At 53.3% G+C, this 25,617-nt stretch overlaps 11 protein-coding genes across 11 annotated transcripts; 6 read left to right on the plus strand and 5 right to left on the minus strand.

Annotated features, from left to right (window-relative positions):
* Nucleotides 1-466: 466 nt before the first annotated feature.
* Nucleotides 467-1,698, minus strand: BU25DRAFT_355969 (uncharacterized protein; the record flags this gene model as incomplete). The annotated part of the gene is made up of 1 exon (XM_033699592.1): nucleotides 467-1,698. A coding segment is annotated over exon 1 (1,170 nt), but the record flags the coding sequence as incomplete, so codon positions are not given.
* A 271-nt stretch (nucleotides 1,699-1,969) lies between these two features.
* Nucleotides 1,970-2,670, plus strand: BU25DRAFT_8301 (uncharacterized protein). The gene is made up of 2 exons (XM_033700231.1): nucleotides 1,970-2,313; nucleotides 2,395-2,670. Exons 1-2 carry the CDS (start codon nucleotides 2,142-2,144, stop codon nucleotides 2,517-2,519), a joined length of 297 nt encoding a protein of 98 aa, XP_033567730.1. The 5' UTR covers nucleotides 1,970-2,141; the 3' UTR covers nucleotides 2,520-2,670.
* A 410-nt stretch (nucleotides 2,671-3,080) lies between these two features.
* Nucleotides 3,081-6,415, plus strand: BU25DRAFT_405414 (uncharacterized protein). The gene is made up of 5 exons (XM_033699779.1): nucleotides 3,081-3,370; nucleotides 3,426-5,411; nucleotides 5,827-5,910; nucleotides 5,959-6,135; nucleotides 6,192-6,415. Exons 1-5 carry the CDS (start codon nucleotides 3,326-3,328, stop codon nucleotides 6,201-6,203), a joined length of 2,304 nt encoding a protein of 767 aa, XP_033567731.1. The 5' UTR covers nucleotides 3,081-3,325; the 3' UTR covers nucleotides 6,204-6,415.
* A 545-nt stretch (nucleotides 6,416-6,960) lies between these two features.
* Nucleotides 6,961-7,488, minus strand: BU25DRAFT_486611 (uncharacterized protein; the record flags this gene model as incomplete). Its single annotated transcript, XM_033700173.1, has 1 exon — nucleotides 6,961-7,488. The coding sequence occupies one exon, from the start codon at nucleotides 7,486-7,488 to the stop codon at nucleotides 6,961-6,963; it is 528 nt and encodes a 175-aa protein (XP_033567732.1).
* A 452-nt stretch (nucleotides 7,489-7,940) lies between these two features.
* On the minus strand, nucleotides 7,941-9,848 carry BU25DRAFT_486612 (uncharacterized protein). The gene is made up of 3 exons (XM_033700174.1): nucleotides 9,432-9,848; nucleotides 8,785-9,385; nucleotides 7,941-8,730 (listed from the first exon to the last, which is right to left on the minus strand). Exons 1-3 carry the CDS (start codon nucleotides 9,662-9,664, stop codon nucleotides 8,026-8,028), a joined length of 1,539 nt encoding a protein of 512 aa, XP_033567733.1. The 5' UTR covers nucleotides 9,665-9,848; the 3' UTR covers nucleotides 7,941-8,025.
* Nucleotides 9,849-11,848: 2,000 nt separating this feature from the next.
* On the plus strand, nucleotides 11,849-14,518 carry BU25DRAFT_427050 (uncharacterized protein; the record flags this gene model as incomplete). Its single annotated transcript, XM_033699955.1, has 9 exons — nucleotides 11,849-11,921; nucleotides 11,970-12,056; nucleotides 12,104-12,298; nucleotides 12,347-12,402; nucleotides 12,454-12,873; nucleotides 12,919-13,191; nucleotides 13,239-13,426; nucleotides 13,478-14,184; nucleotides 14,250-14,518. 9 exons carry the CDS (start codon nucleotides 11,849-11,851, stop codon nucleotides 14,516-14,518), a joined length of 2,268 nt encoding a protein of 755 aa, XP_033567734.1.
* A 1,855-nt stretch (nucleotides 14,519-16,373) lies between these two features.
* On the minus strand, nucleotides 16,374-17,319 carry BU25DRAFT_486614 (uncharacterized protein). The gene is made up of 4 exons (XM_033700175.1): nucleotides 17,069-17,319; nucleotides 16,961-17,018; nucleotides 16,702-16,907; nucleotides 16,374-16,649 (listed from the first exon to the last, which is right to left on the minus strand). Coding segments are annotated over exons 1-4 (459 nt in total). The 5' UTR covers nucleotides 17,263-17,319; the 3' UTR covers nucleotides 16,374-16,648.
* A 315-nt stretch (nucleotides 17,320-17,634) lies between these two features.
* On the minus strand, nucleotides 17,635-19,102 carry BU25DRAFT_381024 (short chain dehydrogenase/reductase family protein-like protein; the record flags this gene model as incomplete). The annotated part of the gene is made up of 4 exons (XM_033699648.1): nucleotides 17,635-18,343; nucleotides 18,391-18,461; nucleotides 18,512-18,676; nucleotides 18,730-19,102. 4 exons carry the CDS (start codon nucleotides 19,100-19,102, stop codon nucleotides 17,792-17,794), a joined length of 1,161 nt encoding a protein of 386 aa, XP_033567736.1. The 3' UTR covers nucleotides 17,635-17,791.
* Nucleotides 19,103-19,705: 603 nt separating this feature from the next.
* Nucleotides 19,706-20,989, plus strand: BU25DRAFT_416740 (uncharacterized protein; the record flags this gene model as incomplete). Its single annotated transcript, XM_033699901.1, has 1 exon — nucleotides 19,706-20,989. The coding sequence occupies one exon, from the start codon at nucleotides 19,706-19,708 to the stop codon at nucleotides 20,987-20,989; it is 1,284 nt and encodes a 427-aa protein (XP_033567737.1).
* A 786-nt stretch (nucleotides 20,990-21,775) lies between these two features.
* On the plus strand, nucleotides 21,776-21,973 carry BU25DRAFT_304242 (uncharacterized protein; the record flags this gene model as incomplete). The annotated part of the gene is made up of 1 exon (XM_033699461.1): nucleotides 21,776-21,973. A coding segment is annotated over one exon (198 nt), but the record flags the coding sequence as incomplete, so codon positions are not given.
* Nucleotides 21,974-22,307: 334 nt separating this feature from the next.
* On the plus strand, nucleotides 22,308-25,304 carry BU25DRAFT_8489 (glycoside hydrolase family 63 protein). Its single transcript, XM_033700232.1, has 3 exons — nucleotides 22,308-22,863; nucleotides 22,955-24,909; nucleotides 24,958-25,304. Exons 1-3 carry the CDS (start codon nucleotides 22,623-22,625, stop codon nucleotides 25,198-25,200), a joined length of 2,439 nt encoding a protein of 812 aa, XP_033567739.1. The 5' UTR covers nucleotides 22,308-22,622; the 3' UTR covers nucleotides 25,201-25,304.
* Nucleotides 25,305-25,617: the final 313 nt, after the last annotated feature.

Genomic DNA, 25,617 nt, shown 5'->3' on the forward strand with positions numbered 1-25,617 from the left:
ACTGTGGGCTCGTACTCGTTCAGAGATTCGTTTGCGCTGCGCCAGACTTTGTTTCTGGATGCTGAGGACCGTACAGCATATATAACGTAACTTGAATGCCTGACATTGTTAACCATTGATGGCCTCGTAGCGCTGAGAATGCGATTGGCCAGGTAAGGACTCCGCTCGTTCGGCGCTTGCTCTGATTGGTTTGGTCGGCGACTAATCCGGGACCACGCAGTGCGCGGTGGGCAAGACCTGGCGGAGCTTTGGAGGTCACGGCAGCGCCGCCCTTGGCATGATGCAGTCTTCGTTCTCGCTCTGCTGTCGTCATCCCTTAGATGTATCTGATGTTGTTGGTAAAGATGATTTAGTGTCGATGAGCACCTTCGGCGTGGCGCAAACGTATCGTTAGGACTGTCTTGAGCATATTATTGTCCGAACCTATCGGATTTAGGGATCCATCAAGGTGGCATGATCAAGGCTGTTCGCTCAGTCCAACCTCTCGCCGGCACCATGTGACGATTCGTGCGTACTCGTCGCCCTTCGGACTCAGTATTGTCGAAGTTTCGTTCACCAAGTTCTTTCCTGAGAATGACGCCCACCACTGGTTGTCTGCCATATTTATGAGTGCACCCCAGACCATGAAAATTGCCATTGCAACACTGTTTTGTAACTTCAGATGATCGATAAACTCCAGACCGGTCAGTGCGATCCATGGGAAAACCGCAGCATTATCCAAGATCTTTTGCTCGAGCGCTTGAATTGCATGCCCGAACATGGGTGCAGTAGTTGGGTCGGATTTGCTCGCAGTCAGTTTGCGTAGGTCTTCTATAGTAGGCGATACTGTCGAATGTGGTAGACTCGGCCATGCGACGTTGAACATGCCACTGAGTGGTCCTTGCTGCACTTTACGTTGTGAGGTTTCGATGACGAGGTCGAGTCCGCGTAAGATGTCGGCGAGTGGAAGGATGGCTTCAGCCGTGAAGTCGAAAGTTCTTCTGTGCCCAACAGGCAGGAATGGCGACACCATGACGCATACCATGATGAGAACAGATGATGCGAAGACAGGGTCGCAGTTTTCAGGCGAGAGTGAACCAAGGACGATGCGCAAGCCTGTAACAGCTCTGGTCTGATAGCTCATACCTGTGCTTGCGAATCTGCGAGATGTAGCTGGATCGTCTGTTTCACACGCGATGTGAAAAGCTGCCAGTGCAAGCAGAGCCTCCATGAGGTGTGAGTTTTTCAGAGCCTCCTTGACAAGGTAATCCTGGAAAAGATTCACCAGTTCTGGAGTGAAGCTGTTGGAAGTTTTCAAGCACCAGTGATGAAGAAGTTCCAATTCGCGGACCCTGTCTGGGCTCCTTGGTGCCTCGTCTACGCTGTTTTGATATGTGGTGATGGGGGCCGGAGAATCGTGACCGGTCCCTGCATCTGATGGCGAGATGGAGTTAACAGGCGGTGTGGCTGTCTTCGAAGACGTAATGGGTGTAGATTTGGTTGGGAACCTCAAGTAGACGCAGCTCTCACCACGCTGGACGCAAGAGGAGCATTGCGGAATCTGCTCGTCGCATTTTACTCGTCTTTTTCTGCACTGGCTGCAACCAAGGCGTGACTTTGTGTGTGTTCGCCTGGTGGGCATTGATGGGTTCAACATTCGTTGTCGGCTCTCTCAACGTGGATGGCGGCATACATATCAGTGTGGAGTGTTGGTGTTTGAGGGCCTTTTTGAAGGCGGCCTGTTGTTTTTGTCTCAGTGTCTTGCGATTGCTATCGATTGATGCTGAACCTGAGCTGCAGGTGGTAGAGACATGCAGGGTGCAAGGCTCTGCGTCACCGGTGATTATGAGGCTCAAGAGACGGCTCCTGTCACCAACTTCGCGCTGAGGTGTGGAGTGCAGGGAATGGTGAGCGGAATGCCAAGCATGAATGAATGAAAGGGACAACGGTGATGTGATTGGCGTTGACAGCCGTGTCGCGCCTTCTCCGGATGACGTGCACCGAGGCATGCTCCTTCCGCTCCTGTCACCCCAACATTCGTACCACGCATCTACCTTCCTAATCACATACACAACTCCGCGACACATTATCACCGCCGAACAACGCACCTGATAAAGACCCCGCTCGCTCACCTTTCGCAAAGCTCGATCGACTCCCTCGAAATGCGCTTCTCTACCCTTTCCGTCTTGACCGCACTCTTCGCCGCTACCACCATGGCTGTCGCTCCGCAGAGATCGGTCATTATCAGCTTCCCCAACGACACTCCAGACCACATTGTGGAGGAGGCTAAGGAGGGCATCCGAAAGGCCAAGGGTGTTATCACCCATGAGTACAGTGCGTGTCTCTTATACAACGCTCTGTGGAAGACAGTGCGCGCCTCATTAAATGGGGCAACGGACTGACGTATGGCTATAGACATCATTAAGGGCTTCGCTGCCCAGGCCCCCGCTTCTGCCCTCGAATTTGTGACGACAATGGGCGAGCAGTACAAGGTCGAAATTGAAGAGGACGGCGTCGTGACAACACAGGGTGAAGAGTAGACATGTACTGCTGTTGGCGCAGACGACAATCTTCTTCAGTTTGAACTGTACACACCTCTTGATGGAGGATTGCGACTATATGGGACGCGGCAGTCACTTTTGGTATCTGGAGTTCGACATGGAGTTCGACATGGAGTTCGACAAGGAGTACGGCTTAGGATACGGCTTAGGATATCTGCGGGCAGTTTGGTCACGTTTATATTTGGGTTGCTTGCTCTTGCTCTTACGTTCATTCACAATGCACGAGACTTCTATTGCTGTTGCCTAACAGCAGCATATCTTCCAGCCTTGGCTCCTGTAATCAACCAGCAAGCCAGATCGTACCCTCGCGCACGCTGAATCTGTGAGCCAACAACGGGTGAAGAAGCCAACGTGCAGCATGTGGTTGTTCGATCTGCCATCGCAGGGCTTGTGGACCCTGCAGCGGTAGGCGCAAGGCGGGTGCACCCCACCACATTGGGAAACCCCCGGTCTCGAATTTCACAACACACTGAGACTGGTCATTGTCTCAACACAATTGCATCCTTATGCGCTCAATTTGACATTTTGCGGCCTGTCTACCAGACCCTTCCCTTCGCTCTGCCCCAGACAGCGCGACATCAAGGTGCACCTCCGCGGCGGGAGACGATCTGTTTAGCGTAACCGCCCACCGCCCATCGATCACCAACGCGTCAACATAACGGCAGCCACCCCTTTTGCATGATTGGCCCGCACACACATGATGCATAGCTTTTGCTCGTCCTACTTGGAATCACGAAGCAGCATCCGAGCGCGTACTTGTGGGTGGTGAGCCGTCTCAACTCACCATGGATGACTTCAAGCCAGAGCTGCTTCGAGCTCTGCTCGACTGGGTACACAGTGCACCGGCTCTCGTAGCCTGGAGCCCAGGCTGACATGTGCCTACAGGTGAACACCTTCGATCTACCCGGCCGAGTGAACACATGGAACCAGCTCGAGGACGGCCAGATACTCTGGCAAATCCTCAACGACATCGATAACGAGTACTTCAGCGAATCCCTACCCATCTTCGAAGAGAGCAACGACCGACGCCAGAGCAATAACTGGATACCAAAATGGCAGAATCTGAAGCACATCGAGCGCGCCGTATCGACGTACATACGAGAGGAATGCGAGCAGCTGCCTGTCCTCACGAAGCGCATGATACCAGATCTGAAGACAGGTGCAAGGGAGGGGTCGACAATGCTTACAGCGAAGTTGACGATGGCGGTTCTACTTGCGGCCTGCTTCTCGCCAAAAAGCAACCAGCGCATGTTGCAAGTCATGGCTCAGTTGGGAACGAAGACAGCTGAAACAATCGCGGCGGCCATCCAGGAGATGCAGGCTTTGGATATGAGGATGTCAGACCTGGGCGTGGATTCAGAGTTGACAGTGGAGCCCAATCTGTCAGGGTACAGAACGCCTACACGAGCGGTGTCCGGCACGACCACTACACTTGGGAGAGACTCGGAGCTAGAACAGGAAGCGCAGCTCGTCGAAGCGAACAAGGATAGGCACGCTCTGAGAACACATGTTGGGAAGCTGCAGAAGGAGCTTGAGACTTTACGCAACAGAATATCGCAGCTCGAGGAAGACCTTGCCGAAGCTACGGTGCATCTGGACAACCGTGCAACACAGCCAGGTCACTCAGACGATGTCGAGCAGCTACGAAACGACCTAGCGCGCGATCGACAGTACATCGATCAGCTCGAGACCGACCTTGCTCATGCCAGAGACATCTTGGAGAGTCAAAATAGACGATTGGAGCGATTCCAGGGCGAAGAAGGATCAAAGCAAGACTTGCGGGACCAGTTGCAGCTTCTCAAAGCGGAGAGAGATGAACTCAGTCAGCGAGCGAAGGCCAACGAGAACCTCAAAAAGAAGATCGAGACGCTCACAAAAGAGACCAAGAACCTCGAACAACTACGCGAGGATTACCAGCAAGCACGGGAACGATTACAGCAATTGGAGGCCATCGAAGAGCGATGTGAGGCTTTAGAAAAAGTGAACAAGGAGAACAGCTCAACGCTTGTCAATTGCGAACAGGCCATCTTCGAAGAGAAGGGCAAGCGTACAAGAATCGAGCACGAAAATCTTCTGCTCATGAAGCAGCTTGAGCAAACACGAGAGCTCCAGTACAAAGCTGAAGATGCCAAGAACGATCTGGAAGATAAGATACGGGAGCTGGAATCCTCAAACCATACCGATCGTGGTGGCAGCCTGGAAGAAGAGCTCGAGCAAGACGAGACAGTCCTGGAGCCCGATACATCACAAGTGACTGATGGGCGAGTGACCGCTGATACAATAGCATTGCAACAGAAGGTCGACATCCTCACAGCGCGACTGAAGAGCCTTGAGGCCGAGACCCTCAAGCAAATGACGGAGAATTTGGGTTTGCGGTCCGACATGATGGCAGAGAAGGACGAGGAAAGCCAAAAGCCATTCTTCGAGCAGAACGAGAAACTCCAAATGGCTGAACAGGAGCTGGAAGAGCTCCACCGAAGGTTACGAGAGAAGGACCTGCAGATGGCTGAGCTCCGAAACGAACTCAATAAGAAGTCAGACCTCGACGATGAGGCCAAAGCGAAAGTTATCTCTGCAGAGCACGAGCGTATGCTGGCATTGCAACAGCGTACGAACCAGAAACTTCGCGACCTGGAGCTCGCAAATGAGGAGAAGGCCAGCCTGTTGCGAGCAGCGCTACTCGACCGCGAGCACCTGTCCCCTGAGCTGCTCGAGCTCAGAAGGGCAGAGACCTTACAGCAGATTCGCAACCAGATACAGTCGGTTATTACTGCGCCGGCAGAAACACAGCCCAACGTCTTAGACACAACATCGTCGGAGATCGCAGAAACGATACTCTCGTCAGAAGCAGCGCTCGACAAAGCGAAGAAAGTAAGCATCAGCCAACGCTCCCACACCAAATCACCTTCCTCCGCATTTGATGTAGCGGTATCGACGATGAAGACACGGCAACGCCTCGATCCGTCGTTCTCTGCCGCTACGCTTATTTCACCAGTATCACCAGACAAGGGTCATCCGGAAAAGAACAGGGCCTTATCAGAGGTATCGACTTCGACGACTGGCACGGGACAAACTACATGGGGGCGCGTCACACAAATGATCTCGCCGAAGAAGAGACCAGCAGCTGTTAGAGCCAGCACTGAATTTTACTCAGCGAACGGCTTGGACAATGTGGCAAGTTTGTCCCTCGCCTGGCGGCGAAGAAGTATCATCGATTCTGGCATTGTTTCTCTCTCCTCTCTTAGCGCCCAATCGCAGGAGAGCCACCTGCTAATGATCGCTACAGGATCTCCAAGAGCAGATGGCCGCAAACACTACTTTGCGGGAACAGCTGCCATCCGCGAAGAAGGAGACGGCGGAGAAGGGCTCGGTAAGTACTGCCATGACTAATTCACAGACCTCAATTAACATGCTGCAGGTTGAACTCCAGCAAGAGGTCGAGAATCTACGCCGCGAGAACAAACTCATTACCTCCGCGTGGTACGACATGACCATGCGCCTCCAGAGCAACACCGTCGTCCTGCAAAGGAGGAGCGAGGCACCCAAGAGCTGGCTGGGTAAACAACGGCTAGCTGTTGGAGGATCGAGTAGCCTGGTAAGACCAATGACACTCACACACTACCTCTGACAGCTGTACTGACATGTAGATAGGGCCGAAGGTAGCACCCTCTCGACCCGGCACGATCGATGTTCCCGTTTTCTCTATTCATCGCACGCACCCTCTTCAAAGACGGGTTAGCGTAGGTGGACCCGTGTTGGCGCGCTGAGGAACGAGCGTTTTACTTTGTCATTATACCCTATCGGCATTTGCATGTAGCGAGGCGCTTTGTGTCCTAGACGAGAGGAGGGGTTGACTTGGCCTTGGTTGGCCCCAGTCCCTGGAAAAGGATGGTTGGCATATGTAGATGGATAGCTTGCATATGCATTTGACACCAGCCTGGCATGTTCTCTACCTACTCTCTGCCCACGTCCGTCCCGCCCCCTCCTACCATCGACTCCCCAGCATCGCCCTCTCATGCTCCTCCCCCCGCCCCCTGGAATCAACATCCAGCAATTCCACCGTCGGCTCGACCCGCTCATCCTCCACCCTCTCAACATCCGCCTCCCTCACCCTCCGCACCTGCTCTACAATCCCAGCCGATTCCATCAAATAGTACATATCTGGCCACATCTGGGGTTGCAGCAGTACGCGCCGTGCTACCTCCTCGTCCAGCTCCTGCGTGTCCAGTCCTACGAGGAATCGCGCCTCCCGGTACCCCAACAGTGCCATGTGCGACAGGATGCGGAGCGTGATGGCTACGCTGTATGGCAGCGTGGTGCGGCTGGAAGTGCGTGAAGTTTCCCAGGCGAGACTGAATTCATCCCGCACGTCGGTATGGTCGAGATTCGGGTCTTCACCTCTATACATAAACGTGCGCTCCTAAGGCTCGGACCAAAGCTCAGATGAAGACGACGATGAGGACTCGGATCCAGATGGTGTGGGCTCGAGGGCTGCATCGCGGGTTCCCCGGGCCCATTGCCTCCTTTGCACGTTTCGCCAAAAGCGCGTCAGGAACAGCCTGTCCTCCTCGGCCGAGAGTGCGGCGTGTGATGATGTTTGAGGAGGTGCGTCGCGCATGGGGACGTACTCGGGTGGTGAATCTTGGGGAGGGTCGTCAAGCGAGACGGAGGAGGGCGGTGAGTCTGGCGCACGCTGAGAGAAGTTGGGTAACCCGAGGGGGGCGAGGGGTGGTAGAGTGAAGTCGAGATTGAAGGCCTCGCTTAGTTCTTCATCGAATTGGCTTGCGTGTGATTCCGTTGGTGTCGGTAGAGAGTTCACGAGCGCTAGAGCGGTGGTGATTGCTTGGAGGGTGGGAGCTTGCATGTTTGTGCGTTGGGTCTGTCCTGAGGTACTGGCTGTGATCGTCTCTTCAAGGATGAGAGAGTGATTGGATGGACTTGTTGGCATGGAGAAAGACCGTATTTGTGGCATTTTTCCGGTTGAGCTGTACGATGAGCTAGATAAGTTGGGTGTTGTTAGTTGGAGTCGTGTGCGAATGAATGAGAGTATCGATGCGTTGTGCTGTATGAAAATCGATATGAGATGAGTTAGTTGAATTGGATGTGTCGTTGTGATCATGTATCGGCAGGTAGTCTCTCGCAGCTGCTGTGATATGCTAGCTGGCGGCTAGGATTTTGTGAGAAGGCGCATCCTGAGTGCTCGCCTCCATGCTCATTGCTGGTGACAAAACACATATGAGCGTCCTTGTCCTGGTGATCAGAAGATTTATGTGAGACAACAAGATGTCTCTAAAGCAAATGATGAAGAACACTCTGCGAAGCGATCGGGTGTGAGACGTGTGAGGAGGCACATATGGAGAGCTGGTCTGTAAGCTCGTATTTGGCAACAAACAGGTAGACGCCAATGTAGCATTGAAAATGGACGAAGTTTATGGAGTAGGGATCGATCTCAGCATCAGTGATTGAAGAAGATCGATTGTGGTGTTCAAGTTGAGGCTACTGTTGCTCCTGCATCGTAGGCCTTCTCGTAGTCAGTGCGCACGACGTTATACTTTCTCCTCGTTCCCACCATCGTCTTCCATCCCAACCACCCACGCTCGCCCTTCCCTCGCGGCGGCAATTCATCGACCAGACGTCCTCTCGCGTCGTAGTACCATACGCGCCAAATCACAACCACGATGACAGTCAACGGCACCGCGATTACCCACAGTAGCCAGAAGTCCTGCGATACGCGTATGTGCCACGGCGCGTCTTCATCTAGCTTCATGAACTGCGTCCCGAAGATGCCAGCGACGGTGCTCAAAGGCATGAAGATCAGAGTCATGACTGCGATGGTCTTCATGCTCTGATTCTCGGATTGCATGATTCGGCTGTCACCCACGGTCACGAGATGGAAGGAGAGCTGGATGATGTTCGCCATGCGCTTGTCCAAGCTTGCCAGCCGGCGTTGCGTGGATTGAAAGAGAGTTTTGCGATATTCGAGGGCCTGTCGCGTGAACTCTTGAGCTGGTTCGGGATGGTCGCCAATCACAGCTGTGTGGTGATGGCGCAGGCCTGAAAGCGTTGCAAGTGCAGAATCGCAGTTCTCACGCAGGTAAGTGATGTGCTTGGCGAGATTGTGCAGACCGGTGAAATGGTCTCGAGGCAACTGATTGGCTTTTCCAGGTGTCGTCGCCAACTCTAGGGTCTTCTGATGCAATGTCAAGCCTTCCCCAATGAACAAACACCTTCATGATGGACTTACTATCTCTATTTCACCGAAGACATGAGATATCGCCCAACCGGTCTGATCAAGTACTTTGTACATCTCTTCCAATACCACTTCCAGCAGAACGTACGGATCTTGCACAAGGTCGTCGCAGATTGCAACATTTTTTAGCTTACGGAACCGGTCACCCAATGATTCTGGTGCGCCGAAGCAGAACAACTCAACTGATGACTCTGCGGTAGCGGCAGACATGGTCGCATCACTACTCGAAGTCCTTGTGCGACTCGGCAGCCTCAGCGTACCTTGCGGCTTTCTCACTTTGAGAACAAATCCAGGTTTTAGCCAGTCGAAGTCCGCCTGGCTCTGGTTCTGTGCGTTGATACGCGCTTGTTCGTCGTCATTGTCGCCTTGTGCGACTTTTTGCTGATGGACTATCCGACTTCCTTGAATGGAGACTGTTTTGCAGAGGAAGTGGAACCAGACGTATAATGTACCGTCAATGTCCTTCTGTGCTGCAAAAGACTGGGAAATGTTTTGCATACTCTCGGCGACAAAGGCGCTGGGGATCTTGAACCTCTCAAACAATCTTGCCAGCCCCTCTACAGTCTCTGGAGCAGGAATGTCTCGTGGAGCAAATCTACGAGGATCAGCGTTGCGCGATGTGCTGTCGATGTAGTACTTACATCACTCGGACGGTTGCCGGGTCCAACGCCTCCAAATCGGAAAGAGACCTGATGTTGCTATTCTCTGTTCCATCTTGACTACTCTGCGACCATTCAAAAATGTGTATAGGCAATCCAGAACCGGCGACGTCGTTCTTCGCATCAACCGACTTTGGACGGTGAGCTTTGGGAACTGCAAGCTTAAAATCATTGAGCGGTTTGTGATCTGCCGTCAAACTTCGGAATGCAGCCATTTCTGCTATGGATCAGATCGCCTTTGGCAGTGGTGGGGGCAATGCTACAATAGTAGGTCTATCAGAGAGTACTGATACCTATAGTCATCCACATATATACTGACCATATGCATTTCATGGTTTAAGTTCAAATATTCGCCTATACTCGCGTACTCTCAAGCTAATGCGCTCCTGCATGATGGCTGAAGCGACAATATTGAAAATCGCCTCCTGACACACCTCGCAGCGAGGGTCAGTTCATCATTTTCAGCTCTGACCCCAAAGCAGACTGCAAACATGCGAGCTGAACCAAGGGTAGTCTATTCTGACCTCGCGTACAACTCGGTGGAGACGTTGGCGCTTCAGGTTTTCAAAAGGAGGTTGTGGCGCGAGGCTGAAAAAGCCAAGATACTAATCTGCGCGCACTTCACGTTAGGCCCATGTGCAACTTCACGTTAGGCCCATGTGCAACTTCACGTTAGGCCCATGTGCAACACCCTTCAGCCCCCAAATTCTGGGTCGCGAACGCGAGAAAGCGAAATGCCTTCGGCCAATGAGAGAACAAACTGGTGTGCGTCGACAGGGACCCTCGTACGCATCTCCAGGAATGCAAGCCAAAGATCTGTAACGTTAATCACAGTCAACACGTCAATACCGTTCACGAGGCTGAGACCAGCTATTGCACACACCAGCTGCACTTACCGAAGAGCGTGCAAAATCTCGGATGCTGTACCCGAACGACGCAGCTGCTTTGAACATGACGAATCTCGGGCAGAGGCTGACACGGACACCAGACGCGATTGACTGGTAGCTGCTGTCGTTCGGTTGTAGCCGAGGAAGGAACCAAGAGACCCATGTGGAGGGTGAACTGCGAACTGACCAGCGACACTTGGGGGCCGAACCACGTACAAGGATAAGCGAGTTTTACCCCAGCCCTCGGTTCTGCAATTTTCAGCGCTTCCCAATATTAGCTACATCCAATCATGGCTGTCCCTGGCCGTGTGACATGGCTGTTTTGTACACCGGGAGGGGGGAGGGGGCGCAACACTACTCACATTTGGCCGTTGCAATAAGCTTCCACATGATAAAGGAGTCTAACAGTAATTACTGAAGCTCGTTGTGGTTGACTTTGGTACCATGCGTGGCTCACGGCGGAGGAATACACAAATAAAAGCTCGTGGCTGAGGCTGGAAGAGGCTTCTGGTGACATGGATGTAGCCTTCGACAAGGACATGATCAGATGGCAGGTGCCGAAACCACAATAGCCCAATTGGTAATTTGGAGCGGTCGAGGTCCGCTAAATTAGATCCTCGAGAAGGTATCCCAAGATCAGCCACAAGCGATATACACAGGCGCCAGGATCGAAACGAACCTGCATTGTTGGCGTTCAGAGTAGCTACTCTTGTGACACTTGCTAATGCTTGACCGCAAAGCATATTAAGGTTGCAGCACCCTCTATCTCACGGACACAGTTAAGTCAGCTTCAGCTCGCATATCTTCTCTATCTAAGAGGTCCATGTCTTCGGTTTGAATGGTACGTCTGCGTATGCTATCTTCAGGCATTTCAGTCTCTGATATTACTTAGGCACACGCTGCACCTTCTCCACACGGCGGTGGCTATATTCCTAACGGCAGTGCATTTGTACAGGGCAACTCACATCTACCAGTTCGTTGCTTGTCCCATCGACCGGATTGTGAATACTAAAACATCTTTAGTACCAACAAGCACACGGTGGGGGCTTTGTTTTAAGCTCTACGTACCCAACAGGCCCAGTGGTCGCTCAGGGCCCACCAGTACACGGTGGTGGTTTCATTCCAGGCTCTCCATTCGCACCGAACCCGGTCCTTGCTCAGCCGCAACCCTTTGCGGCACCAAACCCTATCTATAAACCTCAGCCAATCCTCTCTGTTCAGGTATGCATCAGTCTCTTGTTTATCTGTCACTCCCTAACTCGACTTGCATAGGAGACAACGAACACTTATCCATTCCAATCGGCTCAATATACCCCCAAACCAAACCCACTAGCCCAACTGTGCTCTTGCCTCCGTTAAGTAACGGTATTTCCTTGAGAACATGGTCCGTAACGAGGTGGGAATGTCGGTCGAGGAAGTCTCAACTCATGAGAAGCCTTATACTCCAGTACGGTACCTGTGGTCACCCAAGCGATAAGGTTCAACGCTGACAAAAAATTGAAGTACGCTCCGATGGAGGTGAAAGGCAACAGGCATTTGTTTGACCCGTATACATCATGGAAATGGGGGTTTCCGAACGCATATCGTAAGTCCGCCAGATATCGGTCGTAAATCCCCAGACTGACGACAATAGGCAAGCCTGGTTTTGGTTACCAGAAGCTCGCAAAACATCGTCACCGGGATGTCTTCGAGCGCGAGTGGGTGGGCGACTACGATGATCGTGAGTATAGTATATGTGCACCGGAGTTCTACAGCTGAATACCTTAGGCTACATCTCATCATGGGACGGCAAGATATCTAAGCTGGTCGTTCAAGCTATCGATGAAATCTATGACAACGACATCACGTCCACGTATCGTCGTACGTTCATCCGAACGATCGCGCCGGTGTATCTGAGGTTGGCAAACTGGCCGTTCAACCATGTGGATCCTAACAATAATGATGGTAAACCCACTAGTGAAGGTAAGATGTCTCGTCGGCTACGATACTGACATGCTCACAAGCTACCAGACATGCCCATGCTCTGCCTCAAATGGTTCATCACGTCTATCGCAATCACTTTTGTGGTATGTTGTAGTGCATACATTCACTGATCTTCTGGTCTGACCAGAACCTAGATATCTAGCCCGAGCTCTGCTTCAATTCCTCCTCGAAACGGTGGCTGTTACGACCCGGTGCCTTACAGGTACTATGGCTACCCCAAAGTAACACGCAACGCCATGGAACTGGACAGTCCGAGAGGCTGCAGGGATGCGAACCCAGTCGCTGAGCGCGTCTTGCGTCCTCGATACCTCTGCTTTCTACGAGAGCCAGGCGAGCCGGCTTTGATTATGAACGTAGAAGAGTGGATCACGCAGTACAAGTCCGAGCGCAACTTGGCTTATGTATTCATTGCATATACGGCAGAGCAGTTTCAGAGCAGCGAGGACCTCATGGCACTCCATCAGATGGCTGATGCGGCTGCTCGTAATGCTGGCGTGATGGCGTACTGGGTTGGTTGCTCTTGTATGCCAGATTCGGATCAACTTCAAGAAGACGTAAGTTTGACTACATCTCGTTAGAGCTCTACTGATATCACTCAGGTCTATCGAATCTGCGATGTGATTCGGGGTGCTCAGTCCCTGGTCATTGCTGTCGGACAACCCCCAAATGACAGACAGGACATCAGCACCACGGACCTTATGCTACAGCAATGGGGCAAACGCATTTGGACTTTCCCAGAGGTTTTGCTCGCACCCGCGGGCAAGGAGATCAAAGTCTATCAGCGCGGCGGTGATCTCATGCAGCCATTGCGCGTTCCGAAGAACCAGTTCGCAGCCAAGGTGTGGAAAGAAGATGCTCACACCGCACGCCAGGTTAGTCTTTTCTCCGCTTTGCTCGGGTCAGTTGCTGATTCTTATAGCTCATAGACCACTACGAGGGTAGTCTCATTTTGACTCAGCTCGAGCTGGTCACGCTTGCGCTGGAATGTCTCCAGAAACGAGATACTAACGAGTATCTTCGTGGAGACCACAGCTACGCTCTCATGGGCCTGCTGCGCACTCGACCAAAGATTGATCCTACAGACACTGCCTTTCAAGCTTTCGCACGGTAAGATCATGACCTTACCTTTTCGGCTGTGGCTTTGGCTAATCCACGCAGCCTTTCCATGGCAAACGGCAGCGACCAGCTCTTAGAGCGCCTTATCTGCGTACTCCCTAGGACCCCGAATCAACCTTGGCACTCATTGGATGACGCTTTTGGTTCCAAGCTTTGGGAAATTCTACCTGAAGGGGTTGAGATTTCTGGCATTGGCCAGGACGACAGCGTTATCCTTGACGGCTGTCGCGCCGCCAATGTGCGCTGGAAGTCTTTCACCCCCGTAGCTAATACGCGTCGTCCATCCTGGAAGCGATACATCGCGGAGAAGTTGCTGCGACTTGGTGGTGTTACCTTCCTTATCGGTATCGTGCTCGTTGCTATACCAAACCCTGCCGGCCCCGGCCAAGGACTGTCACCCACTCAAGGTGCCGGTGTCTTCCTCATCATCTACTCTCTCTTCCTCATGTTCCTCTCACCTTGGCTGCTGCGCATGCTCTACCTCGGCAAGTTCTGGGATCAGCAGTGCTGGCTGTTTGGCTTTGAGGGGTACATGCCTATCGAGACCATCGAAGCACAGATCTTTGGTGGCAGGCTAGGCCGGCTGAGGTGGACGCCGTATGCAAGCCCACTTTCGAGACATCACAGGAACGAGCACAACGAGTGTGTGCCTGATGATCCCACCACGGATCGGGAGATCAAGGCGCTGGTCGAGAGGTGCAAGCACGCTGGACCCGGAGAGCAGAGACTGTTCACATTGGTTGACACTGGTAAGTAATTTTACCGCCCCACCCCCTCTCTCCTCTTGAATGAAAGATATGCTAACAACGAACAGGCAACATGACAGTAACCCTCTTCCAGGCCACCCGTCCACCAACTTGTTTCCTTATGGCGGGGTCAGAGGGCGGCATGAAGCGCATCGTGGGCTGCTCGTACGATTGGACCACCGCGACTATGTACAGAGAGACGGTGCTGCGCATGGAAACCAAGTTCGAAGACAAGATGTCGCGCATTGGTCGAGTCAAGGTTGGTTTCAGGCGCGAACAGCACCCAGTAGCGCCGTTGATTCATGTTGGTGAAGCCGCTGGTATGAGAGTGGAGTGAGACAACGCTGTCTTTCTTTCCTCTCTTCATGAAGGTACATGTCAGGACTCACGATGATTCTCGATTGGAAGGTGTAATGGTTGCGGACTTGAGTAGCTAGTGTTTTTGATTCTGGTCCTGGTCCTCATGTCGTTGAATCTTAAAAACCCTTGTTCTAATTTTCCGTAATTGGTACCCCGTCTAAGTGAGTAAACGCAAGGATTTGTTGAGATGAGTGTTGAAGGTGAACGCAAAACATGAGACCCTGCAACTTTTGCGGATCCCGCGCCACTCGACCTTCACACAACAACCCAAGTCAAGCAAGTTACCTTACCTGTATTCCAGCCCATCATGACCACGACACCACTACCCTCTCGAGATGATTTCATCGCCAACCAGATCAGCCCATCGATACATGCGACATCTACCTCGAGCCATTCGACCTAGAAGCTCCTCCACTTCCTCGGCCCCAACACCCGCAAGCACGTCTGCGATGAGAACTGTCCGAAGCAATCATTTCAGGCTAACCATCGAAATGCGAAGAAATGTATACACTGACAACACCGCACAAGAGGTGAATCCAGATCAGGTTAGCGAAGTCTCTGCTAATATCCCAAGGTGAATTGAGGACGTCGAATTCGAAAGTGCAAGCCAAATGGTAGCGCTGTTGCAACACCTGGTTGTGAAAGAGGTCGATTACGATGCTCCAAATGAAGTACAGTTGCTCAAGGTCTTCATGCGTATCTTGCTAGCACATTGGTCTAGTAGAGGTAACGCTTCCATGTCTCCCTTCCAGTCAATATATTCCCGCAAATCAGCTGACTAGAGAAGAACCATGAAGCTGGAACTTTTTTCTCGTCGATGAATGTTCGAAGGCGGAAGGCGCTCATGATCATTGTTGACTCACCATACAGGCAAGGTCGAGAGAGTGAAACGAATACCAACACAAGGGCATATATCGTATAAAGACTCCAAGAATCTTGTCTCACCTACGTTCACAAAACCGCAGCGCTCAACCTTCCCGAAACGCTTGCAACTAAGATCACTACGACCAATTGTATACCATCACTATCAGGTTTCTGTCATTACTACATCGACGAGATTGACACCTGCGATATCTGCCTTGAACGCTTCGACGTCAAGCATGTCGCAGCTTGCTTAGTGGGACAGCTGTCCTGCCAGCATATCTTCGGTATGAAGTGCTTGTTAGACTGGGTATGTTCTGACAACAAGAACACTGACAAATGCCCTGTCTGCCGTCGTAAGCTGTGGCAGTCCAACGATCCCAACCACGTCACATATTCAGACGACGAGGCAGATGAAGGCCTGGGTGGCTGAGAAAAGCTGGAAGGTGGGACCGTCGACTAGGGAACAGTGACCGAGGACCACCAGCGGGAAGATGAGACTGGTGAGAACGCCGACGTCCTATGGCTAGAGAACTGTGAACGCGAGCACATTGAAGAACTTGTTATAAACTTGTTGGAAGCTGCCAAACCCAGCGCTAGGATGCTAGACGAGGTGACCACCGATACTGCTCCACAACAGATGATAAATTGTACCGTGCGTACGGTCTAGGAAGCTGGCAATGAGCAACGCGTCCTGTTTTCGGCAGAGACCATAGGCCGCATGACAGAGTCATTCCACTGGATGGTCGCTTTCCGCAGGGATCATGCCATGGCACACGATGTGTTGCGGGTGTGGAAAGATTCGATGTTTAAGAAGATGTGCTGGCGGGTGGACGAAGTGTTGTAAAAATCTCCCTGTCGGAAGGCAGCGTTATGTTAGGATTAATGGTCTACAGCTAACAAGACTTTTTTGTGTTGCGGTATCAATTGGTCCGTACAAGGTCCGACTATATTCGTAGCAAACTACCCTAGTCTAGTGTGTTACAGGTCAGGTATATAGTCGTCCTCTCCTAGCTAGATAGCAACTCAGCGCAGTATTCCATCGTATTCTGCCAGCGGCCTCACGCCGCCACATTTTGAAACACCAAACTCTTCGTCATCCAGTCTATACATGTCATGGGAATCCTTCTCTTATCTCCCACAATATATCACATCGCTTTTGTATTTTTGCCGTCTGTGAAAGTCACCTAATGTGAGAACCAAGCTCGAACCACGAGCGCGTGTTCCGGAGCAGCTGGTGCCAGCATCTGGGTAAAGGTCAGTGAGGTGTCTCAAAATAGCGACAGTGGCGGTACTCACTAGAAACGACCAACGACGCCCCAGTGCCCACCCTCAGAGTTGGCAAAAGCACTGGCGGTGTTGCCGATCATTTCGGCCATCTCCTCGACCGGGCCGCACAAGTATGAATCGCAGGCGATGTCGGGAAGGGCCTGGAGGTTGTCGATATCGACTGGACCGTGGAAGTAGTAGTCGTTGCCGGGTTCGGACAAAGTGCAGTCCTTGCTCTGTGAGATGTGTTAGTTTTGTTAATCCTGAAATGTTGAATGAGAACGCTTACCTTGTAAAAGACGCATGTGGATGGAACACAAATCTGAGCTGAGCCAAGAGCGGCACCACTGTAGTCCGTGAGCAAAATCATAGTGTATAAGAGGCTAAAGGTACTAACCGACTGTTGGTCTCACACCTGGGCGCCTTCTTGTGCTGAACCAGGAAGAAAGGGTCGCCCGTGAAGTTGCTGTTGGGGTAGAGGACACCAACATCGCGGATGAACTCATTGTTCACCATCTGATCGTGAGGAGAAGCGGCAATGGCGGAGGCCAAGAGGCAGACGACAGCCTTGGAGATGCGAGAGGCGTACATGGCTGGTTCGCACAGACGGAGTAGGAGTCGGTAGAGTTGCTAAAAGTTGAAAGAGGATGAGTGAAAAGAATAGAGGGAGATTTTGCGAGATTATGTAGCAGTCGGGGTGCGTTAGGAGCCTCCAAGAAGCGGCTGCAGTGAAGGTAGGGCTTTGCTGAGCGCGTCGAGAAAATTTGCAGCAAGTGAAGAGTCGCAAAGCGCGATCGGAGGAACCTGCTGTGGGCAAGCTCAAAAAGAGTTGCCATGCTCGGGTTCATCCGGGTACCCAATCTGGCGTGTGCGGCTTCCTTGATGAAGGTGCGGTCGGTGTGTCTTGCCTCTGAGCGCAAAACGGAGTTGAGCGGGTGCCAATCGCAGGCACACTGCGCTGTGTCGCGCCCTAACCATCACAAAGCAATCTTAGAGAGACGTGAAGCAGCCCTTGTATGTAGTTGTAGGGGCTCGAAGTCGCTGTGTCTCCAGCATGACAATCGCTTGTTTTGAGTCGCATACAATTGCCCGTACAAGGAAGCCGTGTGCCCGATTGCACCTAGTCAAACGCCGAAGGCTCCACGGACTGGTAGTCCTTTGTGATATCGACAGCGTTGCTGACTTCGATGAAATCCTCCAGCTCTTCACTTGTCGTCATCAACTTCTCCTTCACCGCTGTCACGCCCTCGGACCCGACAATGTGGCGCGCCGGCGGATTATCGTGCCCGCCGATAGCGGTAAGAGCATGAACGGTCTCAGCGATCAATGAACTTTTGAGGGCAGAGGGCAACGACGCATAGAGTGAAGTGACTGTATCGGCACTCAACAGGTCACCTATAGTCGACTCGGCCATCGTTGCGTCCGGGCTCATTGTAGAAGTACTATACGTTGGCGACGTTGGGTCTTCTACCGCACGTGGATTCTCGATACCATCGAGTCTGTCAAGGAGGCCAGAGAAGATCTCTCGTGCTAGTGGTGCGGGGTTTTCTTCTTGAAGGTATTCCTGCATGGGCGGGACTGAAGTGATCCTGTTCGTGAGCACGTTGACCTCCATGTTAGCTTGAACAATGGACATTTTGACGTTGAATGGCGCGATCTCATAGGCAAGGCTCTGTTTCAAGTTTAGTAAAGATAGATTAGGGTACGGTCAGCACCCACATCACAGTAGCCCTCGATAGCCCATTGCGATGAGCAGTACATGCCGAGGCCGGGGGTTCCGAGGTGGCCAGCTAAGAAATAGTCAGCGAAAGTGCTGCATTCAGATGTGAGAGCAACTTACTGATTCCCGTGATCACGATCATGTGCCCATTTTTCCTTTCCCGCATCACGGGCAGTATGGCCTTGATGATGTTCACGTTGGCAAAGAAATTGATCTCAAAGATCTCATCCACAAGGCTGATGGTTCGGCTGCTTTGCGCCAGCTCTTCTACAGTCCCAATGACAGCTATAAGGCGGCAGGCATCAGCTCAGTACAATCGTAGGGCTTGTTGTTCTTACCTTCGCTAGCTGTGCAGAGCAAGACATCAATGCGTCCAAATGCCTCGACAGCCTCAGCAACAGCTGCTTGACATTGGCCAACAATCTTTGCATCCAGACCAACGACCCTTAAGCGCTCTCGCCATCGCTCGGTGTTCTTCACCTCCTCGAGGAACGCTTTGAAGTCATCGGTCTGACCCTCGCTCTTTTCAAACTCAACAGGTATAACGCCTGCTACGACGTAATCGCCATGTTCGAGTACCTGTTTTGCCAGAGCGATCGCGATGGGCGATACTCCTCTTGTGATAAACCAGACGCGAGGAGCGTTGTGTGGAGGGAAGTGAGGGGACCGCGGCCGCGGCGGCTTCGCTGCTGAGGCAGGCGCGTTGCTCATCATGACAGTCCAAGGTGTGATGTAATTCTCATCGCGACGTCTTAGCCAGCTCTTGCACTTGGAAGGTTTAGTGAGGTCTGCTTTGCTGGTTCACATTTGCGGGAAGCAACTGCCTAACTCCGGGGGGCTAGCGCTAGTGACGCACCAACCCAAAAAGACAAGGAACATTCACCTCGAACGAACACCACATCGACAATCTGCGTACTCTGGTTTGAAAGAGTTTGAAAATTGTTGATTAGGGCCTTGTTGGAGAGATATTTGTGGATAATACCTACTTTGCGTAATCAGCTTGCACACTGAGGGGCAATATCAAAATTTCTACGATCTATCGCCCACCAAACTTTCCCTTCACTTCGAGCAGCAAAGGTATGTCAATGATCATTTCAAGGCTCTCAGCACGGCTTTTTACTTTCTAGCCACCGAACAGCCCAGCCCCTTGATTTTGCAAGCTGTCGACCACCGTTTATTTCACAGTTTGCCGCCACTTCCGCTGTGCATTCCTACAGCGTCTCTTCTCTTGTTGACCAAGCGTCCCTCTCGACACAATTAACGTCTGATACTCCCTTCGACTGATATTCACATACGATGAGATACGAGCGCAATATGAACCTCACTGACGTTGATTGGGACACAGCTCTCAAGGCCCCGGATCTCCTGCACCATCTCATCCCAGCGGACGGCACTCTTCCCAACTGGTTACTTCAACTGCGCAAGGAAAGACTGTCTGAAGCCTCCGAACCTCTCAACACGAGCAAGAAGAGGAACTCAGTTCGCGCGGTTGACTGCAGTCGCTGGATCAAGAAGGATAACTACCACATCAGCGGAATCCGCAAGCGCAAGCCGGAAGCTCGTCCACCCAAAGCTGGCATGGCGCGACCAACAAACGTTGCGCAGTATCAGCGCCATTCTCTGCAGCTCATCTCCAGAGTCCTCAACATCCGCACCAACGCATCACCCTTTACACTCATCCTCGATGACCTCAACCAGCGTGCTATGCCGCTCATCGGTGAGCTGGTAAGGCGCGGGTTGTCACGTAACGTCAATGTCGTTGTGGTGTCTTTCGAAGCAACTCGATTCCATCCTGCTGTTCGCAGCGTCCCGGCATACGGTGACGAGACCGGCGAGCAGATTCTACAGCACATCCGGAAAGCACTGAGCGAGGCGAAAGAGAGTCTCGTTGTTATTGATTCGCTGTACGAGCTTCTCAGTGTCAAGAACGTTGACATGGGTGCACTGTTCAATCTCGTTGCGGGCGAGTTCGCATCAACCCTCGTCGGTGTCTACCACCAAGACACGATCCCCGATCAGGACGCACACAAGGCATACGCACCGCAGCCTCTCGACCTCTTCAAGTACATGGCTACCACCGTCATCACATGCAAATCTTTTGCACACGTCCTCGCCGCAAAAGCTGCCAGAGAGCGCAGTCTGCCCGAGCCAACTCATGGCCTGCTCCAGGGCGCTGAAGGCATCGTACAGTGTCTGGACGCCAACGACCATCGTGGTATCGTGATTGAAGCAGAGTTCCGCCGCAAGTCCGGACGCCCGGAGAGCGAGACCTACTTCCTTCGTGCCGCGCGCCGATCAGACTACAACGCATCATTGGCCGGCATGGCATTCGGTACACTGCGCCAGGAGTTTATCACGCTGCTTGACCAAGTTCCGGCATACAGCAGCAACGAGGTCACTGGTCTCGTCAACGCTGCCGCCAATGAGATTGAGTCGACGTTCAACTTGGGTCTTACAGACAAGCAGAAGCAGGCTCGCGAAGGCGTTGTGCTCCCCTACTTCGATGCACAGAAGGGTGAGGGTGCTGGCGAGGGTGGCCGCATTCTGTACGACATGGGCGAGGAGGATGACTTTGATGAGGAAGAGGATGAGATCTGAGGGGTACAGACCACTGAGACTTGGAACTGGTGATGATCAGGGCGGCGTTAGCCACGATTAGACGGAAGTGCTTCATGATATACCCTGGATGTGGAGGCCTTCGATAGAGCAATCTAATTCACATATTCCAAGTTACTTTTATCGCATATGGTTGATACTGCAGCTTACAATGATGCCGAAACTGAAGGGACACCATGGACTTGAGCTGGACAAAACGCTTATGATAGAACAGCTAGCGCCGTAGCACAGCGGAACTGCACTCTTGGCTCCGCGATCGACGCTTCACCAAACCTTCCGCATGTGGTAGCTTCACGTAGCGTCCGCTCTTGCATCACTCTCCGCACGATTGCTTGCGCCAACACAACATACTCCACACACACAAACCACCACACAATGTCAGACACGGAAAGACCACGCGGCCACCACCGCGACCGCGACAGCCGGCCCGAACCACGAGGCAGCCGCGACCGCGACAACGAGCGAAACACAGGCAGCGAGCGCCGCAACCGATCACGAAGTTCACGACAAGACCGCGGCGGCCGTAGAGATGGAGGACGCTATCGCTCGCGCTCACCATTTCGGCGAGACGAGCACGATGGTGAACGGGTGCGCGGCGACAGAGGGCGAGGAGAGCGCAACGATCGTGGGCGCAATAACGATCGCGGCCCTCCCACAGGACCGCGTTCCAGCCCTGGACCACGCGGCCCGCCCTCCAACGCCGCGCGAGCACCCCCCAAAGCCACCCAGCCCGACGTGTTCGACGAGGAGGAGTCCAAGGATGTAGTCATGAAAGAGGAGCGTGTCCGGCCTGAGGGCATGGACGACGAGACATGGGAGATGGCGCAGGTGATGGGGTTCGCGGGGTTCAAGAGCACGAAGAATACAAAGGTGCCGGGGAACGATAAGAATTTTGGGGTCAGGAAGGATAAGCAGATGGAGGCTAGACAGTATATGAATAGGCAGGGTGGATTCAATAGGCCGTTGTCACCGAGCAGGGGGTAGATTTGTTCGAGGGAGGGGGAAGGACTCCTGAGGGGGGACGCAACGACTGCGACAACCTCTGCAGCGGCTTCGGAGCATGACCAGAGGGGACTCCGCCAACGAACCCAACCGTTGGATGGCTGCGACGAGACAGCGCTGTGGGCACCTAGGGCTGCAAACGCACGGCACGCTTTATCCACCAGATACCAGCTACGGCAGACACAAGTGCGGAAGTGGGAGTCTGGTGTGGGATCCTGGTATGGCGCCCATCAATCTACAATCTTTCACAAGAGCGCACACTTTTGCTGGCCGCATCGACGGGCTGGACGCACCTTGTGGCGGTGCCTGGGCGAGGTCTTGCTGCTTCTGGAATCACGTCCAAAGCCTACAACCACCAAAATGATATCCCGATGCTAGTCCAGCTTTGTTTTTGCCCACGTTTCCATGCAACACTGTCGAGCGTGTCTGTTTGCGAGGGCGTTGTTGGCGCCCTTGTACCTCGCAGGGCCACACTTTCCGCGTGCAGCCAGCCCACCAATCAGACCAGCCCCAGCTCCGCGCGTCCCAAATGCTACGTATGCGTTCCCCGCCAGCATCAACTGAAAGCTGCGAGGCCTCATTCCTTACCTCTGAATAGCAGGTGGTACAGAACATGGCACGCAACTCTCGACATGGCAGCCTCTGGACCGGCCTGGCGTGTCTGCTGGCTCTGCAATTGCAGTTGCCGTCCGCCAATGCGCAGGTCGCAGAGATCGAAAAGGCGAGCAATGACAGCCTGCTCTGGGGCCCGTACAGGCCGAATCTGTACTTTGGCGTCAGGCCGCGCATACCCAAGAGCCTGATGGGCGGGCTGCTGTGGACAAGGGTCGAGGACTACCAGAGCGTGCAGAACAGTGAGTGCAGGCATTGACTTATGAGCCGCTATTGTGCGGCCTAAGACATGTATCCCTCCCTGCGGAACGAGCAGGCGCTGACGCCATGCAGCTTTCCGACACACGTGCGAGCAGCACGAGCTCGACGGCTACGGCTGGGACGAATACGATGTCCGCAGCGGCGGCCGCCAGACTATCCACGACCCGGCCAACCGCATCGACATCACCACCGAGTTCATCAAGTTCCCCGGCGGCGAGCACGGCGGCAGCTGGGGCGCCAGGATCAAGGGCACACCGCGCGAAGATGCCTCGCCCGACTTAACCACGACCCTCATCTGGTACAACACGCTCGAGGGCCTTGGCAGCTTGGAGGTGCAGGATCCCAACAGACACGAGACGGGCATCCCCGGCGATGTCGTCTTCAAGGGCCAGACTGCTGAGCTGGGCGACTTTGAGCTGAGGGTGACTGAGGGCAAGGGCGACCACCCGCACTTCGACCACCCCAGCTACGACGAGAAGCCGCTCGACAGGACGCTGGTGCACAGCGGACAGGTGCCTGATGAGGCGCTATGGCAGATCAAGGCCGTCCTCTTCGCCCACATGAAGAGCCAGATTGACGAGCTGGTGCCCAAGTACGGGCAGGAGAACCCTCCTCCGCCTGCGCAGATCTACACAATCCAGCATCAGCCCGGAGCTGGCAACATGCACATGGTCCAGAAGGTCTTCGACGGTGCTTTCACGTTCGACATCATCTTCTCGTCTGGCTCTGCGCCTGCCAAGATTACCACCGACGACATCACTGAGCAGATCAAGTCTGTCACGTCAGGCTTCGCGACACGCTTCACCGACGTCTTCGAGCCGCAAGCACCCTTCCTGAAGGAGCGCTACAGCGAGTTCTCCAAGTCGTTGTTCTCGAACTTGATCGGTGGTATTGGCTACTTCTACGGCGACTCTCGCGTCGACCGCTCACACGACGAGGCCTACGAGGAGGACAACGAAGGTTTCTGGGAGGAGGCTGCTGAGGCGCGTAGCAGGAACCAGGCCGAGACCGTAGGACCCAGCGAGCTCTTCACCAGTATTCCCTCTCGACCCTTCTTCCCTCGCGGCTTCCTTTGGGACGAGGGCTTCCATCTGCTTCCCGTCCTTGACTGGGATGTCGACACCACTCTCGACATCATCAAGAGCTGGTTCAAGCTCATGGACGAGGATGGCTGGATCGGCCGCGAACAAATCCTCGGACCTGAGGCTCGCAGCAAGGTTCCTCCCGAATTCCAGGTGCAGTACCCACATTACGCCAACCCACCGACCCTGTTCATGGTCATCAACTCCTTCCTCGACAAGCTCGACGCGCAAAGGACCGACTCGGACAACAAGAAGCTGCTTCACGAAAGGTCGTACTACATGCACCTCGCTAACCGCGAGGCCGCATTGCAGTACCTCCGCGAGCTCTACCCGCTGCTCAAGCGCCACTACTTCTGGTTCCGCAAGACACAGGCAGGCGATATCAAGAGTTACGACCGTGAGGCTTTCTCCACTAAGGAGGGATATCGCTGGAGGGGACGCACACCTCAGCACATCCTCACCTCTGGCCTTGACGACTACCCTCGCGCCCAGCCACCGCACCCGGGTGAGCTGCACGTCGATCTCATCAGCTGGATGGGCATGATGACGCGTGCTATCAAGCGCATCGCTGTCTACCTTGATGAAGAGGATGATGCCGCTGAGTTCGCCAAGTACGACGAGGCCATCGTCCGCAACATCGATGACCTGCACTGGTCTAGCAAGGAAAAGGCCTACTGCGACGCTACCATTGACGACTACGAGGAGAACGCTCACGTTTGCCACAAGGGCTACATCTCGCTCTTCCCCTTCTTGACCGGCCTCGTCGACAAGGACAGCAAGCACCTGGGCGCCGTTCTCGATCTCATTGGCGATGAAGACCACCTGTGGTCCGAGTATGGTCTCAGGAGTTTGAGCAAGAGTGATGAGCTGTACCACACTGGCGAGGACTACTGGCGCGGCCCCATCTGGATGAACATGAACTACTTGGCTGTGCAGCAGCTCCTGGTAAGCCCCATATCTATATCACAGAATCTTCCATACTAACATATGCAGAACGTCGCGCAAGCCAAGGGCCCACACCAGAAGCGCGCCGAGCAGCTGTACACTGATCTCCGCAAGAACCTCGTCAACACTGTCTATGAGAGCTGGAAGGAGACTGGCTTCGCGTGGGAACAGTACAACCCTGAGACGGGTAAGGGGCAGAGGACGCAGCACTTTACTGGCTGGACTAGTTTGGTTGTCAAGGTTATGGCTATGCCGGATCTTGGTGGAGAGCCGGTTAGGGATGAGTTGTAAATACATGAAGAGATAGGGAAGAGCGAAGAAACAGGTGGGGTGACGTGGGGATTATGTATGATATGCAAAAGTCAAGAACGTAGAGCGACACGCTAAGCCAGGAGCAAATATCAAGGATCAGATATGCAACTGATTGGTTTGTTGATTGATTGATTGGTTTAACGTCCTATCTGAGTCTAAGACTATGGAAGACAAGAGGAGCAGTAGCTCCTCTGGTAATGCAAAGATTTAGTTACATGAGAGTAAGGTCAATGGAGGTACAAGGGATGGTAAGGGCTCAGGCCCAGAGCAAATATGCTAGAAACAAAAGGAGTACAAACAAACAAACAAAGGGGAGAGGAGCTGTTGTAGCATGCCTATGCCAGGCCTTCTGAAGACTACCCAAGATGCCACCTCCTTGTGCCAACCTTGGTCCTG

This window comes from Macroventuria anomochaeta (genome assembly GCF_010093625.1).
Source record: "Macroventuria anomochaeta strain CBS 525.71 unplaced genomic scaffold BU25scaffold_1, whole genome shotgun sequence".
Lineage (NCBI taxonomy): Eukaryota > Fungi > Ascomycota > Dothideomycetes > Pleosporales > Didymellaceae > Macroventuria > Macroventuria anomochaeta.